Raw genomic sequence first — 14814 nt, forward strand, 5'->3', positions numbered from 1 at the left:
TATGTAACTTTGTGAGTGATTGTTTTGCTGTATGGCTGACAATTTTAAAAAAATCAAAATTTAAAAACAAAAACTATTTTTTGCAAAATATTTTTTTTTCAGGTGTTTTCTTGTTAGAAGCAATTCTGAAACTGATTGGTCTGCGTCTCTATTACTTTACGGTTCCATGGAATGTGTTTGACATTCTGGTTGTCGTAGTTTCGCTTATCGGTGAGTTGGTAATTAAGAGCCTTGTGCGAACATGTTGTGTAAATGCTTTGAGATATAAGCTTTAAGAGTGTTGTGTGTGCTTAGGTATCTATTTATAATCAAATACCTTATGTACAGTTTACACATAACATATATTCATTTCACACAAGCATAATCACACCACTCAAACACTCAAACTCATATATGACACCACTTATTCACCAACACACACATAAACACTGCATGCATATTCACTTTGCATGCCTTTAAACTCATTATAAATCAAGTTTGAGACGCTTAAATGTCATGTTATTTTTCCAAACCTTATAAACCAGTGGTTCTCAAACTATTTTTAACGCGACGCATTTAGAAATTCAGCGCTATAAGAATTTATTAACAAAAGATATTACTAAATTTGTTTGTATACCATTTTTATTATAAATACCAATACCATTAGTTTAAATACCATTTTAAAAGGTATTACTAAATCTATTTAAAAACATAGTGTATGATGCCTTTGAAAAATTAAAACTACAAAGCAGAATGTTGTGATTATTAGTTTGAGAGCCACTGATTTAACTTGGAAGATTGTGGCAATTGCCATGAAAGTGTCAATGGTATTTGCTGCCACAGATTTATTAAGTGAATTTTAAGGTTTTGGTTAGTGCATGTTTTTTTTCTAATCCTTTCACTTTCAATGCATGTTTCAATACCTTCTTGTGTAACCTACCACACATATGGTTGCATGAAAACATTTATAAGTTTAGTTTTTTTCCATCCTAGCGGGAATGGTTATATGGTACTGTGGGGTAAGATGGGATACCGTTAGCACATAATATCCCATATTTCATAATACTTATAACATAAATTATTTCCGAATCTTGTTTTAAACAATTAACAACGCTCTTTTAGAGTCATAAGGTCTCAGTTTTAAAATTGTATAAATATTTTTTGTTTACCTCCAAATGGGATGATAAAAGAAAATGAAAACATGAACCATCTTACCCCAATCCTACTACATAACAAGCATAGCTTTTAAATGATCTTTACAGTTTCACTTTACATTGGTTTAAAATAATATGCTTGAATGCATTTACCTTTATTTAATTAATAATGGCACGAGTGTCTTTGGTAGTTTTACTGGTTCAGATTAATATGGATATCACTGCATATTAGAGGCTTGTGGATTATAAAATACGGGTGGAAAATATTTGGCTTATATGTTTAGCTTTACTGTATAAATGACTTTCAATCACCCAGTCATAACTAAATTGAAAATAAAAAAAGCATATCTAGCCTACTTTTTTTTAACTTCTGTTTAATAAGAACAAAAGTCAATGGTAAAAAAATAGAGTTCCGAAAATATCTTAATAGAGTTGGTGACGGTAAAGTCTTTCAAAACCAAAAAAGAAACTTTTCCTAGAAGCCAGTTTTAACATAAGCCACTGCTTGTCCAGCTCTGGTGAAACTAAATCATTTAAAGCAGTGGTTCTCAAACTGTTGGGTAGTTAAACACAACTTTGATAATAACTGTTTTTTATAAATTTCTAAAATAAAAGTTTCAAAATAAAAAATTAGATTAAAAAATTAAGATTAAACAAAATAATAAGATATAATTGAAAGAAAAGTCTGCCTAAAAACAACTTTTAACACTAGCCATAAACCCCATAGGTTTGTCAATATATATTAGTTATAAAACAAATTAAGGCGTAGATATATGTAAAAACAAATTTTCAAAATTATATGCTCACATAAAAGTTGTAAAAATCTTCTAAAAAAAATAAAAAAAGTTAAAAGAAAAATGTGTGTGATTACCCGTACTTACACAGTTTGAGAACCACTGGTTTGTTTTTCTAACAATGGTGTTTAATGGGTTGCTTCTCACACAACACACGTCACTACACCTCACTATCTTCACACCTGTTCAAACCAAACCTCATCTAGTGAACTGCGTCTCCACAGCAAGCGGATTACACGACGTGATGACGCAATACTTCGTACAACCGACAATATTCCGGATTATTCGTCTCTTCAGAGTCACACGGATCTTACGACTCATTAGAGAAGCAAAGGTCCGTGTCTTACTTTGTCCCATTTTGCTGCTTGTATAAATCTCATAATATATATCTGTGGGCAAAAGCTGCTGCTTTTATCTTCTTTATTCTACATTATTATTTTAAATTATAAATGAATGTGTAAAACTTATTTATCCATGTGGTGGCAATATTTATACTTTGTCCATTTTGCTTCGTATATTTAAATCCTATAGTTTATCTCTATATGTGTGATTTTTGTCACTGATAGATTAAATCCAAATCAATTATTTCCTACTAAGCCATTCAAACTCTCTTTTAAAGTGTTACTAACAATTTAGACAACCCATTAGTGACCACTGGGTTGGAGCAATTGCTGTTAAGTCTTTTGCCCAAAGACACATACGCCCACAATGGTAGCAGCGTCAAGCCCTGAACCCATTACCTCTGGGTTACAGGCAGACGCGCCAACCACTATGCCAAGACCCCGAACAAGTAACGTCAGCTAAACTTAACTTTCCACCAGGGTATACGAACTCTTCTCTTTGCGTTGATGATGTCACTTCCTGCCCTCTTTAACATTGGAAGTCTCTTATTCCTTCTCATGTTTATTTACGCAATCATCGGGATGTCTCAGTTCCCTTACATACAGAAAGTAGCAGGCGTGGACGACCTTCTCAACTTTGAGACTTTTCCAAACGCTTTCTTGGTTCTTTTCCAGGTGATTTGTTCAGTTTTGTCATTTTAATACCAACTTGTTTGCTTTCATTTTTTCTCTTAAATTTTCTTAATGCATAAACCAGTTTAAATTTACCACCAAATGTAGAATACTCTGGTCTAGTACAATGGTACCTGAATATAATATTCATGTTGATAATTACCTACATGCAGATATCAACATCTGAGGGTTGGGATACTTTCATAGACCCTGTGTTAAGGGATAGGGAACCTTACTGTGATGAGTCCCCTGCCGATGGCTCACCAAGCAACTGTGGAAATGCTACAGTGGGTAAGTTGGCTTAACATATTTAAAAGGAAGTTTTTAGGAGTGTGTTTTATTCTATATGGGTAATGTCCTACAGCACGTCATAACTACTGGAGTTGAGGGCACAGCTCGCCCATTATCCCATTGTTTTTTTTTTGTTTTAATAAATTGTGGAGATCCAATTAGCTAAATCAACAAAAGTAAGAAATTCGCAACAAAAGAGAGTCGTTAGAGTTATATCGCAGGCCACCTTTATAACTGTTACGCTGTGTTCCAGGTGTGATATACTTTGTGACATACGTGATGATCACTTTCCTGATAGTAGTGAACATGTACATCGCGATTATCTTGGAAAACTTTGAGGTCGCAACACGGGAGAGCGCTGAACCATTGACGGCCGATGATTTTGAGCAATTCTTCGAGGTTTGGATAATTTTCACTTCTAAATATTTTGTTTAGGTTTTATTTTTGTGGCAGTGTGTATGTTATGTGCAGCACTCTTCTGGACATATGTCTTATAACTACTGTTGTTGCCCTGCCATGCGAGGATAAATAAGTTACATACATAGTAACTTGTAAGCGAGCACGAGGTGTATGAAAGAACACACATGTTAAAACGACTGTTGTTGCCCTGCCATGCGGGGATAAATAAGTTACATTCATTTATTTATTCATAGGACCTTTATGACACTTTGTTTCTCACAGGTGTGGCAGAGGTTTGATGACAGGCTTACACAGTTTGTCACATACGAGCAACTCAAGTTATTACTCCACCAACTAGACTTCCCACTACGCGTTGCGCTTCCTAACACAGCGTTCATATCACAAGCTCATATGAAAGTTACTCTGGATGGGAGGATACATTGTCTTGAAGTGATCATCACACTTATTAAAAAGGTGAGAAAATTTCGGTAATGTGATTTTCTAGCAGTTGGGTTTATTACCCTATTCCCATACTTATGCTTAAAAAAGTACCGAAAATCAGAGAAAATGATAAAAATAATATTTATTTTGTATCTCGCGGTAAAGAAAATCACATTTAATAAAATGGTGAGAATTTTCCACACTAACTTCTGGGGAATTGGGTATTATTTAAACGTGGGTTATTCAAATTGTGTCTGGCCATACAGCATATCAAGGGCATCTGGCCACTACAATGAAGTCAAGAGAATGCCAATAGATCTATCGGTACCGGCCACCCGACATGTGGCTAAAACACCATGTGATTGGATGCCAATAATGCCGGACACTGTAGTTTAGTTGATTAGGCGCAAGCAATCACACACAGTCTCAACAATAATAACTACAGTTGTTACACATTTCACACATTATTTTTCTTATAAAAATCTTGTGATTAACAAACAATAAAGATAAATTGGGGGTTTGCGATTAAAATGTTGCATGTGCGAAATATGGTTTTGTGTTTGGTAATCGTTGTGGTATGTGTTGGTTGTTTTCGACAGGACTGTTAGGTACAAGCAATCACACACAGATCCAACAATGATAACTACAATTGTTACACATTTTCATCTCATCCTACACATATAGGTGCTGGGAGATTCACCAGAGTTGAACAACCTTAAGGACTCAATGCTCCAGTCGTTTAAACTGAAATGCCCGGCCAAGGAGTCGTTAGAGGACCAGGAGACAATAGATTCAGAGGAGTTTACAGTTCAACTAAGAGCTGTTATCATTATTCAGAGAGCGTATCGCGAATACAGGTAAATAATATATATATAGGGGACCATAATGTATAATACAAGGTATAAAACATTCTTTACGTTTTAACGAGAATACAGGTGTGATTGCAAATAATTTTTATGTTTGAGTATAATGCAATCTCTGCTTGCTTTAAAGACAGTCCTTTTAGAGCTAACTCCCTTCTCTTTGTGGTTTTCGTTAAATTGATCTTCCAAGATCTTTAGAAATAGCAACTATTCTTAATTTTATATCAAATTTACTTCTGTAAAGTTTTTAAAAAAATGTAAAGAAAGAAATGCACTTTGTCAGTTCTTGGACCATGTAAAAGCACCAGTATCAATAATAGTTCAACTAACATGATTTTGCTTTTAATACCAGCCCCACATTACAGGTTACGAATAGAGGAACTTGAATATTCAGAAGAAGGTGACATGACGGATGCAAATAGTTCGGAATCGAGTAGTGAACCAGAGGCCACCAATCCTAATGGTCATACAGGGTAAGCTATTATGTTTTATTTCATGGGTGAATAACTTTTACTAGGGTTTTTAACTCAAGCTGAAAACTAAATTTTTGTTAATTAAGGCTCCAGGTAAATATCATGTTTTAAATAAATAGTTTATTTATAAATGTGGGCTTCCTTTTAAACAAAGAGATTGAAGTTATAGAACACATTCGATATCACATGCTATGAATAATGTTGAAATGCCTGTTTTTGAGTTAACCTTGAGTTAACCTATGTGTAACCCAAATTTGACGATCGATTTGCACGTCAGAATCACTACGGTCCTCCACCAGAGTTTCCTCTGGCTTCAACCTCCTCAGGCATAGTTCATTCTTATTCTGCTGGACCTAGTGTTGCCAGCTATTTTTAGTCAGTCACTACTATAATGCATTATTTTTTACTACAATAGGCCAGAATCGGATCATTATATCCAACAATGCATTCAATTCAACTTGAACCATTATTAATGAGTAACTTTGTGTTCAGTGCTCCACCAGCAGAAATATCAATTGAACCCCCAGGATGAAAAGTTCCAACTTCGTCATTTTGATTTGATGACTTGAAAATTTAAATTATCTCGTCGCAAACGCGAATTTATGAGAAGATTTAGACCAGGGTAGAAAAAGGGGTGACTTTCTACAAAAACTTTTGTTTTTTCCTTTAATTTATATCGAATTTATTTCGAATGTATTGTGCGATCATATATTTCATTTTTTAACAAAGTTGTTTTTCTTCGTCAGTTCAAATGTTTATTTCAGTGTTTGTTTCAGCGTAATTCACTGCAGTTACACATGCTTACCTTCTCACTGTACTTGGAGCATATTAATACAAACCACATGCTGTTACTGCGCAGCTGTGCAAAAGTGTCTTTGTGTTTAAGTGGCAACGTATGTTTTATACTTTATCCTTGCATGGCCGGAAAACGACAGTGGTTATAAAAATTACCAAAAATTATCACCTACAAAGTTACATATGTGGTAAAAGGTAAGACGCAAGGTGTATAAAAGAAAACACTCGTGTAATAACGACTGGCGTTTTATCAAACGCCTCAAGAACGCGCCGTACAGACCAGGACAATATAAACGCCCTTAGATTGAACCCGTTTTCCCTGTACCAATATTTGAACGGGAATCTTAATTAAACCACAGAATGTGTTACTCTGTCTACTTAACGTTAAATTAATTTATTAATAATGAGTTTTAAAATGCTTACGAAGGGGTTAACGACAAATTAAGCAAACCATTTAGCCCACCCACGATTTTGATTGGCGGAAAAATAGGCGTTATATATTCTAGCCAATCAGGTAGCTTATATAACACACCATGCGAACGTGACTGCTTGATCGAAGCCTCTAATCTTTCCCATGTAACCCCTGTTTAAATATATAACGTCAGCACATGTATTGTTTGATTGTCATATATACTCAGTACATATTGTACAGACTTGTAAGACGATACTCCGGAAAGGAATCTTTTGTGAAGAAGCCCACAGAAAAGTATAGCCGTTCGTACAGTGTGTATGGGTATAGGTTATTCGTAGGTACAATACATAGCGATAAGCATATAACAGTTTGATATAGATGTGATTTTCGTGTAAAGATTATAAAGTTAAACGACAGCAACTGATTGTTGTTGGTTGAGAATCGTTTAATGTTGTTTCAAATGATAAAGCATCGTTTATACCACGTCTTCTGACGTAACTTTGATCGTGACAAAGCGTTATAGCCGTAAACATTATCAAATACATTTATCAAGAGCAAGTAAACAAGTTATACTCTACAAATTCAAGCAAACGCTAAAATTGTTTTTTTGTTTGTTATAATATTTTCAGCCACTGACAGAAAGAAAGGGTTTTAAATGTTTTAAACACATAAACGAAAATCATGTTAATTAAAACAACGACTAGAAGAGAATTAATATGTTGTGTTAGTATGTTTACTTAGCAGTTGTTCAGTGTTCAAATACAACATGTATAATAACCATCAACGTTACATGTAGATAGGGCATACCAAGGTCGTTTTAAACGATTGGTATAAGTGTAGAATTCAGTTCGTTTATTAAATACATGTCAATTAAGTTCATGCTGTATTGTGGGTTTAATAACCAATATTTTATCTTTATTGTTTTTAAAAGAAACATAAAATTTCTGTTACAGTTTTGGTTTAGTAGTTAGGGGTTGATATTATAAAATTAGGCCTATACAATAAAATACTCGTTCTGCTGGTACAATAGGCTGTACCATAAAATACCTTGTAGTTTTTAAAGTACAAAGTAGTAAAGTAATATCAAACCAACTTGTTTTTTCAGATTTTATATTCATTTATTTTGTTTGTTTAGTTTTACTTTTGCAATCAATAATCATGGTAGGCACATTTTGATTTTTGATATCGTAATCACATTTTAAAATTAAACTAACTTTATTTTGTGTTGCAGTTGTTACTATTGGTGTATAAAGTATATTTTATATATTATTTACGTTTTTATAAAGTAAATATTTTTTTATAAGTTTTGCCTTTGTGGCCCCCCCCCCCCGCATTTTTTTTTGCATATTTTAACAATTGTTTTCAGTCTTTTTTAAAGATAAAACGTATGGCTTGTTTATATATAAATATATATTTTGGAATACAACAAATTAACCGGTTCATATTTTCATATAATTTTGATGTTTTTGCAGACTTATCATCAAAAGAAAGGAGAAAAGGTAATTGTCAAGTTATCATAATTTATAACATACATATAACGTTAGAAATTTTCAGTAAGGTAAACTTGTTAAAATGCAGTTGCACTCAAAATGAAATATGCAAACAGCATTATCGATTATATTTTATATTTCAGCACGAAAAAGGGGAATTTAAATGTTTTGATCATGTGACATTTTGGGTCGGAAACGCAAAACAGGTTTGTATTTACAAAGGTAATCTAGTATTTTGTTTAAATTAATGTAAAGTACAAAACAGAAACAAATTTAGTATAAACATATATATATACGTATATATGTGTTTTTTAGAAACATTTGCATTGTCGCCACTTTTTTACCTTTCTATAGGTTTAATCCAACGTTCTTTTCAAACAATGGTTCTTTTTTAGGCGGATGTGGATTACATAATTTACATTTATTGGCTTACTGAAATTATTTTTATACAGGCCTGCCATTTCTGGTGGCTTTTTCACATAATTATATTATTTATTATAGACGTACTGTAATTATTCTTAAAATAAACTTTAGTTAAAAGTAATACGTTCTATACAAATACACAGGCAGCGAGTTTTTATTCTACTCATATGGGGTTTGAACCTTTTGCCTACCGTGGTCTCGAAACAGGAGAAAGAAACGTTGTCTCCCATGTTGTAAGGTGGGTTTGGATGTTATTTAAAGACCCGATGCCGTGGCAAAGTGGTTAACGTGCCTGCTTGTAACCCAGAGGTATTGGGTTCAAGGCTTAACGTTGATACCATTATGGGCGTATGTGTACAGGTTTTGTTTATGTTGTCATTTGTATTATGTTGTAAATAATTACCCACAAAGTAACATACATAACTCCTAAGCAGGCACAAGGTATATGAAACAAAACACATGGTTATAATGTCTGCTGTTGCCTTTTAAAAGTAGATAAGTTACATTGATTTATTTATTATTCCAACTCTGTTCTATTTCCAGACAAAATGACATCATATTTGTGTTCCAATCTGCTTTAAACCCGGGCAACACTTTATTTGGAGATCACATCACCAAGCACGGGGATGCAGTGAAGGATGTCGCGTTCACTGTGGAGGATTGTAAAGCTCTTGTGGAGGTAAAACTACTAAGAAAAAAATTAAAGTGAGAAATATGGTACTCTGGGGTGAAATGGGACACCTTCAGCACATGATATCCAAATATCTTGATCGTGTTTTAAACAATTAACAACGGTCTATGAGAGTCGTGAGGATACGGTTTTCTATTCTTAATTGAATGTTCTTTGTTTACTACCAAATAGGACGAGAAAATAGAATGAAACGGTGTCCCATCTTTCCCCACCCTACTATATGTAAAAAAAAAATTAAAATTGATTTCTATAACATTGGTGCCAAACATTTTAAAATGTAGAGGAGGCAGGGATAGTTAAAACGCCAGGAATAGATAAATCCAATATATTTAGTATTCAGTGATTAATGCAATGCAGAAATTTCCAGGGTTGGCCTGCCTACCCAACCACCCCCTTTTCGCATGCATGAATAGTGTAATACCAATATGTTTACGATATTTCTATTAAATTTATATTATTTCTATGTTCAGGCGACCAAAAAGCGTAGCGAGGTTGCGGTGGTGAAAGATGTTTGGACCGAGAGCGATGAAAATGGTTCGGTAAATTTTGCGATTGTTAAAACATATGGTGATACAACGCACACACTGGTGGAAAGAAGTGGTTACAAAGGATTGTTCTTACCAGGGTATAAACCTCCACTGTTCGTGCCGGCTATATATAAAACATTGTAAGTATTGGTGGGTTAACCTCACCCACATAGAATAGAATGTACATATACAATGTTGGGGTAATGAGCCAACTCTGGCCTAAATCTCGGGTTCCAAAGCTTACCTCACTGTAGGAGCTCACCTATATAGAACAGAATGTGCATATACAATGTTGGGGTAAAGAGCCAACTCTTGTCTAAATCCCAGGTCCCATGGCGTGCTTTGCTGTAGGATCTCATTCTCACCCATATCCTCGCATAGCGGGGCAACAACACTCGTTATAACACGTGTGTTCTGTTTCAAACACCCTATGCCAGCTTACGAGTTATCATATATGGAACTTTGTGGGTGATAGTTTGGGGGAGTTTTATAATAAATCGTAAATAAATTTGTGACCTTTTCTGTATTAAAAAATGGCAATGGCAAGTTACAACATCTGTAATTTTGTGGGTGATAGTTTATTTTGAACACAAGTTTAACACCAAACCAACTAACTTGTTGACAGATCAGTTCCTGCCATCCACCACATCGATCATGTGGTTGGAAACCAACCCGACCTAAAAATGATACCTGCTGCAGAATGGTGAGTTTAGTTTAACCTGCATTATCCTCGTGCGCCTGGGAAATGGCGGTCGTTATAGCATTATGACGGGTGTTCTGTTTCAGACACCTTCTGCCAAATTACCATGTAGTATTACAAACATAAAGCGGGTGTATGAAACAGAGCAGCAGTGTAACAACTTGAATGCGAGCATTAGGTGTGTGAATACACCATGTGTGTCTGGTGTATAAGAAGACACCCATGTTATAACTTGACAGTGAGCATGAGGTGTTAAATACACCATGTGTGTCTGGTGTATAGAAAGTCACCCATGTTATAACTCGACAGCGAGCATGAGGTGTTAAATACACCATGTGTGTCTGGTGTATAAGAAGACACCCATGTTATAACTCGACAGCGAGCATAAGTTGCATAAAACTGACACAACCACCACAGGTACGAGAACAATCTTCTCTTTCATCGATTCTGGTCGATTGACGACGACCTGATGCACACTGAGTACAGCGCTCTACGATCCACTGTTGTTACTAACTTCCAGGAAACGATAAAGATGCCTCTTAATGAACCGGCACCCGGCAAGAGGAAGAGCCAGATCCAGGAGTATTGTGAATATAATGATGGGCCCGGGGTTCAGCATATCGCAATGCATACCAATGATATTATAGCAGCAGTAAGTTTAACTTAAATTATATATTTTAAACATTTTTACTACAACCTGCTACAATGTTATAAAGTTATATTATGTCTACTACCTTTGAGGAAGTGGCGTAACTTCTTCAATGGCGCTGTAGGACCCGACCCATATAGAACAGAATGGTAAAGTTATTAATGAATGCCCTGCCCACCTTGCCACCCCATGTTTGGCGCTTGTAACTTTTACTTTTGTTTTATGCTTATTTTTTAATAACCACTATTTCATTTATTCCCATTAAACCAGATTGAGGCTTTGCGATCACGCGGCATGGAGTTCCTTACAATCCCCGATACATACTATGTTAAATTGAAGGAAAAACTTTCCCAATCCAAAACTAAAGTTAAGGAAGACATGGATGTTTTGCAGGTGTGGTATATACTTTATTCTAGGATTATGAAACTATTTACATATATATCTTGCTGGTAAATATGGAAAACCTTATTTTTATTATCATGTATTATTTATCTTCGCATGACGGGGCAACAACAGTTCTTATAACACGAGTGTTCTGTTTCATACACGTCGTGCCCGCTTACAGCTACCAACAAGGCAACACATATGTAACTTTTTGATAATGTCCTTTTTAAATGTAAGGCAGACAGTTTGAACAACCCCCTCTTTCTAAATGTTGAAAATTTATGTTCAGAAACACAAGATTTTAGTTGATTTTGATGACAACGGTTATCTGCTCCAAATCTTCACGAAACCAATGCAGGACCGCCCAACTTTCTTCCTGGAAGTTATTCAACGTCGTAATCATCATGTGAGTTTTCTTTCTTAGCCTGGGGACCGAGCTCAATCTTCTATTTTATAATTTGTAATCTAATTATCATATAAGTAGGTGCAGGGTGTCAATAGGCATTAGGTCTAATGTTAAGCGGTGCCTAAGCCAACTGTGGCCTGAATCATAGGTCCAACATGGGGCCACGTTGTAGGACTTATTCGAACTATGATGTCTACTTTTTTACAAGGGTTACAAGGTACATACACAAAACAGAACGTAGAGTGCATATTGAATGAATGTAACTTTTTTTTCGCGTGGCAGATAAATGACAGTCGTTATAACGGTTGTTCTGTTTCATACACCTCGTGCTAGCTTACACTAACCACGTTTATATAACTTAGGGGTGTTGTTTTTGTAAGGCTAAAAAACTAGACAACTGATTAAGTATAATAAAATGGGCAAAATCTGCTACCAAGTGTCTAAATAAACAAGCAGAACTAGTATACTGCATTGATCTACTACTTTTTTTTACATACATTTTTGCTCGTAAGCAAGCACGATGTGTATGAAACAGAACACCCGTGTTTTAATGACTATTGTTGCCCGGCTATGCGAGGATAAATAAGTTACATAAATGGTAACTTGTGACGGGCACAGGGTGGATGAAACACAAGACTTGTGCTATAACAACTGTTGTTGCTCTGTTATTTCATTCTTTTATTTTCCAGAGGATCGGGAACATCCGTGTTAGAACGACTGTTGTTGATAAAATAAGTTACAATAATTTTTCTTTTCAGGGTTTTGGGGCTGGGAACTTCAAGACTTTGTTTGAAGCGATTGAAATTGACCAGGCAGCCCGTGGAAACCTCGTTGCAGAATAGATATCTTATAAAATAAATTAACATAAATCCACCTCAAATATTAATGTTTGCTAATATGTAAAAATATTAATTAATTTTTAATCAATCAAATGGGAGTATTTTAAAATAAATATTATATAGTTTAAAGTTAAATCCACCAAATGGAAACCCATCTGTGTATTATCATTGATATATTATTTAGTTAAATAAGTCTGTTTTATCTGGGGTTAATATATATAAAGTACTGTGAAGGTTGTCCCATATTTCCTAATCAAGTTTTTCAACAATTACTAACAACCCTTTTAACCTATAACCTTTTACTATCTATGTAACATTGATATGAAAATAAGACGTTTTAAAATATAACTTCACCTATGTATTTTAAGAGATTGTATTATATCTGTTTTTCCACTACTTTTAATGAAATAACTTCTTAATTTTAGAGTGAACTTTGCTTTTAGCTGTTTTTCAGTGGTTTTAATTATTTATCTGTTTTGGAAATTATTTAATGAAATAGCATTGTGAGCAAATAATCTATGCTTCAGTATACACAACTGTTGAAACACATTTTGTATTAAATTTATGCGCAATAAAAGTTTGATGTGCCCAAAACTTGTGTGTTTTGTTAAACAAAATGATAACTGAAAAATAATCATCAGAAATTTGAAATGGTTTGCCAGTACTGTACTAATAAATGGTTAGTTACAAAAATTCCTAAAGGTGTAATTCCAAATGAACATAATAAGCCCGACGGGCGCTATAATACCGCAGTGTAGACTATCGGGCGTTAATGGTCCCATGTTGTTTATCTATTGAAACCAAAGAACATAGAATCAGCCTATTTACTTTGGTTGAAACGACAGACGGAAAATGTTGATAGAGTAAAAGGTATGCTGGTATAAAACTGCTTGCTTTGTATTATTTAACGCAGTCTGTCAGGAAACACCCAGAAAACATTACAGAGAAAATAGAACGCACAAAAAGAAGGGGGTATATCTTAAAGTTGTGGTTTATTAATGTAAACATTTTTGTATTAACTCGTAAGCAGGCACAAGGTGTATGAAACAGAACAACCCCGTTATAACGACTGTCGTTGCACCGCTACGCGAGGATAAAGTAAGCTACATACATTCATTTATTTGTTTTAAAACTGTTTAATTATATAGAGCCATAGAGGTTGAGTTAAAATTTTAATTTTGTTTGCCTTTTTTAATGCAGACTAGGAATTGCAAATGCGTTTATGAATTTGAATAGCGTAAAGATATGCGGCTTATTTAACTTGTGTTCTAACAAAGTAATATTTCGAAAATTACCTGGTGCTGTAACTTTTGCAAAAAACAGCATGACACAGCAAAACAGCGAAACAATGAGTCAGCAAGAAGTTGGGTTTATTTTATGTGGGGCCATAAACCCTATAACCAATATGCATTTGAAGATGTTCGATTTAGCGCGAGATTATTTTCATAAAAACACAAATTTTAAAGTCAAGTTTGGCGGAATTTCCCCAACTGCTGATTCTTATGGAAAACCTGAACTTGTGAATGCAAAACATCGGCAGAATATGATCAAGTTAGCTTTACAGGAAAACTCCTGGGTGTCTTTGCTTGACTGGGAATCTAATTTAAACAAATGGACGCCTACGGAAAAAGTTTTAACCCATTATAAACAGAATGAACCTAAATGTAAAGAACTGAAGCTATTTCTATTATGTGGTGCGGATTTAATGCAGTCTTTCGTCACCCCTGGTTTGTGGAAAGAGAGCGACATTCGTAAGATTGTCAACAACTTTGGATTAGTTGTAATTACAAGAGCAAGTTACGATCCACGTGAGTTTATAAAGAGCTCACCTCTCATGCAAGAACTAAGCCCTAAGATCCACATTGTGGAAGAATGCATAGAAAATAAATTAAGTTCAACCAAGATAAGGAAAGCTGTTTTAGAAGGAAGAAGCATCAAGTACTTAACACCTGATGTGGTAATTGAATATATCAACGAACATGGATTGTATCAGAAAACTGAACAAAGTTCGTTTAATGTTTTGGCTCCTTTTAGAAACAATAAAGAATAATAAAATGTTCAAGCTGTTTTTGGTTATGTCTTATGACCTGG

General features: G+C 34.6%; 3 protein-coding genes across 6 annotated transcripts in view; all 3 read left to right on the forward strand.

Moving 5' to 3' along the window:
• Nucleotides 1–6276, forward strand: part of LOC149739314 (sodium channel protein type 9 subunit alpha-like) — a 53891-nt gene extending 47615 nt beyond the window's left edge. For 3 of the 4 annotated variants that reach the window (XM_089873944.1, XM_089873946.1, XM_089873947.1), the window contains 9 exons: nucleotides 103–210; nucleotides 2134–2261; nucleotides 2749–2943; nucleotides 3114–3231; nucleotides 3485–3630; nucleotides 3913–4104; nucleotides 4756–4928; nucleotides 5300–5407; nucleotides 5900–6276. In XM_089873944.1, coding sequence (XP_089730070.1) covers nucleotides 103–210; nucleotides 2134–2261; nucleotides 2749–2943; nucleotides 3114–3231; nucleotides 3485–3630; nucleotides 3913–4104; nucleotides 4756–4928; nucleotides 5300–5407; nucleotides 5900–5939 — 1208 coding nt within the window. In that variant the 3' untranslated portion in view covers nucleotides 5940–6276. The remainder of the gene's footprint in view (nucleotides 1–102; nucleotides 211–2133; nucleotides 2262–2748; nucleotides 2944–3113; nucleotides 3232–3484; nucleotides 3631–3912; nucleotides 4105–4755; nucleotides 4929–5299; nucleotides 5408–5899) is intronic. The other variant, XM_089873945.1, reaches the window with a different exon arrangement.
• A 1349-nt stretch (nucleotides 6277–7625) lies between these two features.
• On the forward strand, nucleotides 7626–13317 carry LOC149739315 (4-hydroxyphenylpyruvate dioxygenase a-like). Its single transcript, XM_089873971.1, has 11 exons — nucleotides 7626–7775; nucleotides 8087–8113; nucleotides 8248–8310; nucleotides 8671–8765; nucleotides 9071–9206; nucleotides 9689–9885; nucleotides 10371–10448; nucleotides 10863–11097; nucleotides 11365–11487; nucleotides 11768–11884; nucleotides 12643–13317. The coding sequence occupies exons 1-11, from the start codon at nucleotides 7773–7775 to the stop codon at nucleotides 12724–12726; spliced, it is 1158 nt and encodes a 385-aa protein (XP_089730097.1). The 5' UTR covers nucleotides 7626–7772; the 3' UTR covers nucleotides 12727–13317.
• A 230-nt stretch (nucleotides 13318–13547) lies between these two features.
• Nucleotides 13548–14790, forward strand: LOC149739316 (nicotinamide/nicotinic acid mononucleotide adenylyltransferase 3-like). The gene has a single exon (XM_089873979.1). It carries the CDS (start codon nucleotides 13946–13948, stop codon nucleotides 14771–14773), a length of 828 nt encoding a protein of 275 aa, XP_089730105.1. The 5' UTR covers nucleotides 13548–13945; the 3' UTR covers nucleotides 14774–14790.
• Nucleotides 14791–14814: the final 24 nt, after the last annotated feature.

This window comes from Ciona robusta, chromosome 3 (assembly GCF_009617815.1).
Source record: "Ciona robusta chromosome 3, ASM961781v2".
NCBI lineage: Eukaryota > Metazoa > Chordata > Ascidiacea > Phlebobranchia > Cionidae > Ciona > Ciona robusta.

Excerpts from the sequence above, each read along its gene's own strand:
- LOC149739315 (XM_089873971.1), top strand. Across the intron at positions 10,449-10,862 it reads ATGATACCTGCTGCAGAATG|GTACGAGAACAATCTTCTCT; the intron begins GTGAGTTTAGTT and ends CAACCACCACAG. Across the intron at positions 11,098-11,364 it reads CCAATGATATTATAGCAGCA|ATTGAGGCTTTGCGATCACG; the intron begins GTAAGTTTAACT and ends CCATTAAACCAG.
- LOC149739316 (XM_089873979.1), top strand. The coding sequence starts at position 13,946 with ATGAATTTGAATAGCGTAAAGATATGCGGCTTATTTAACTTGTGTTCT.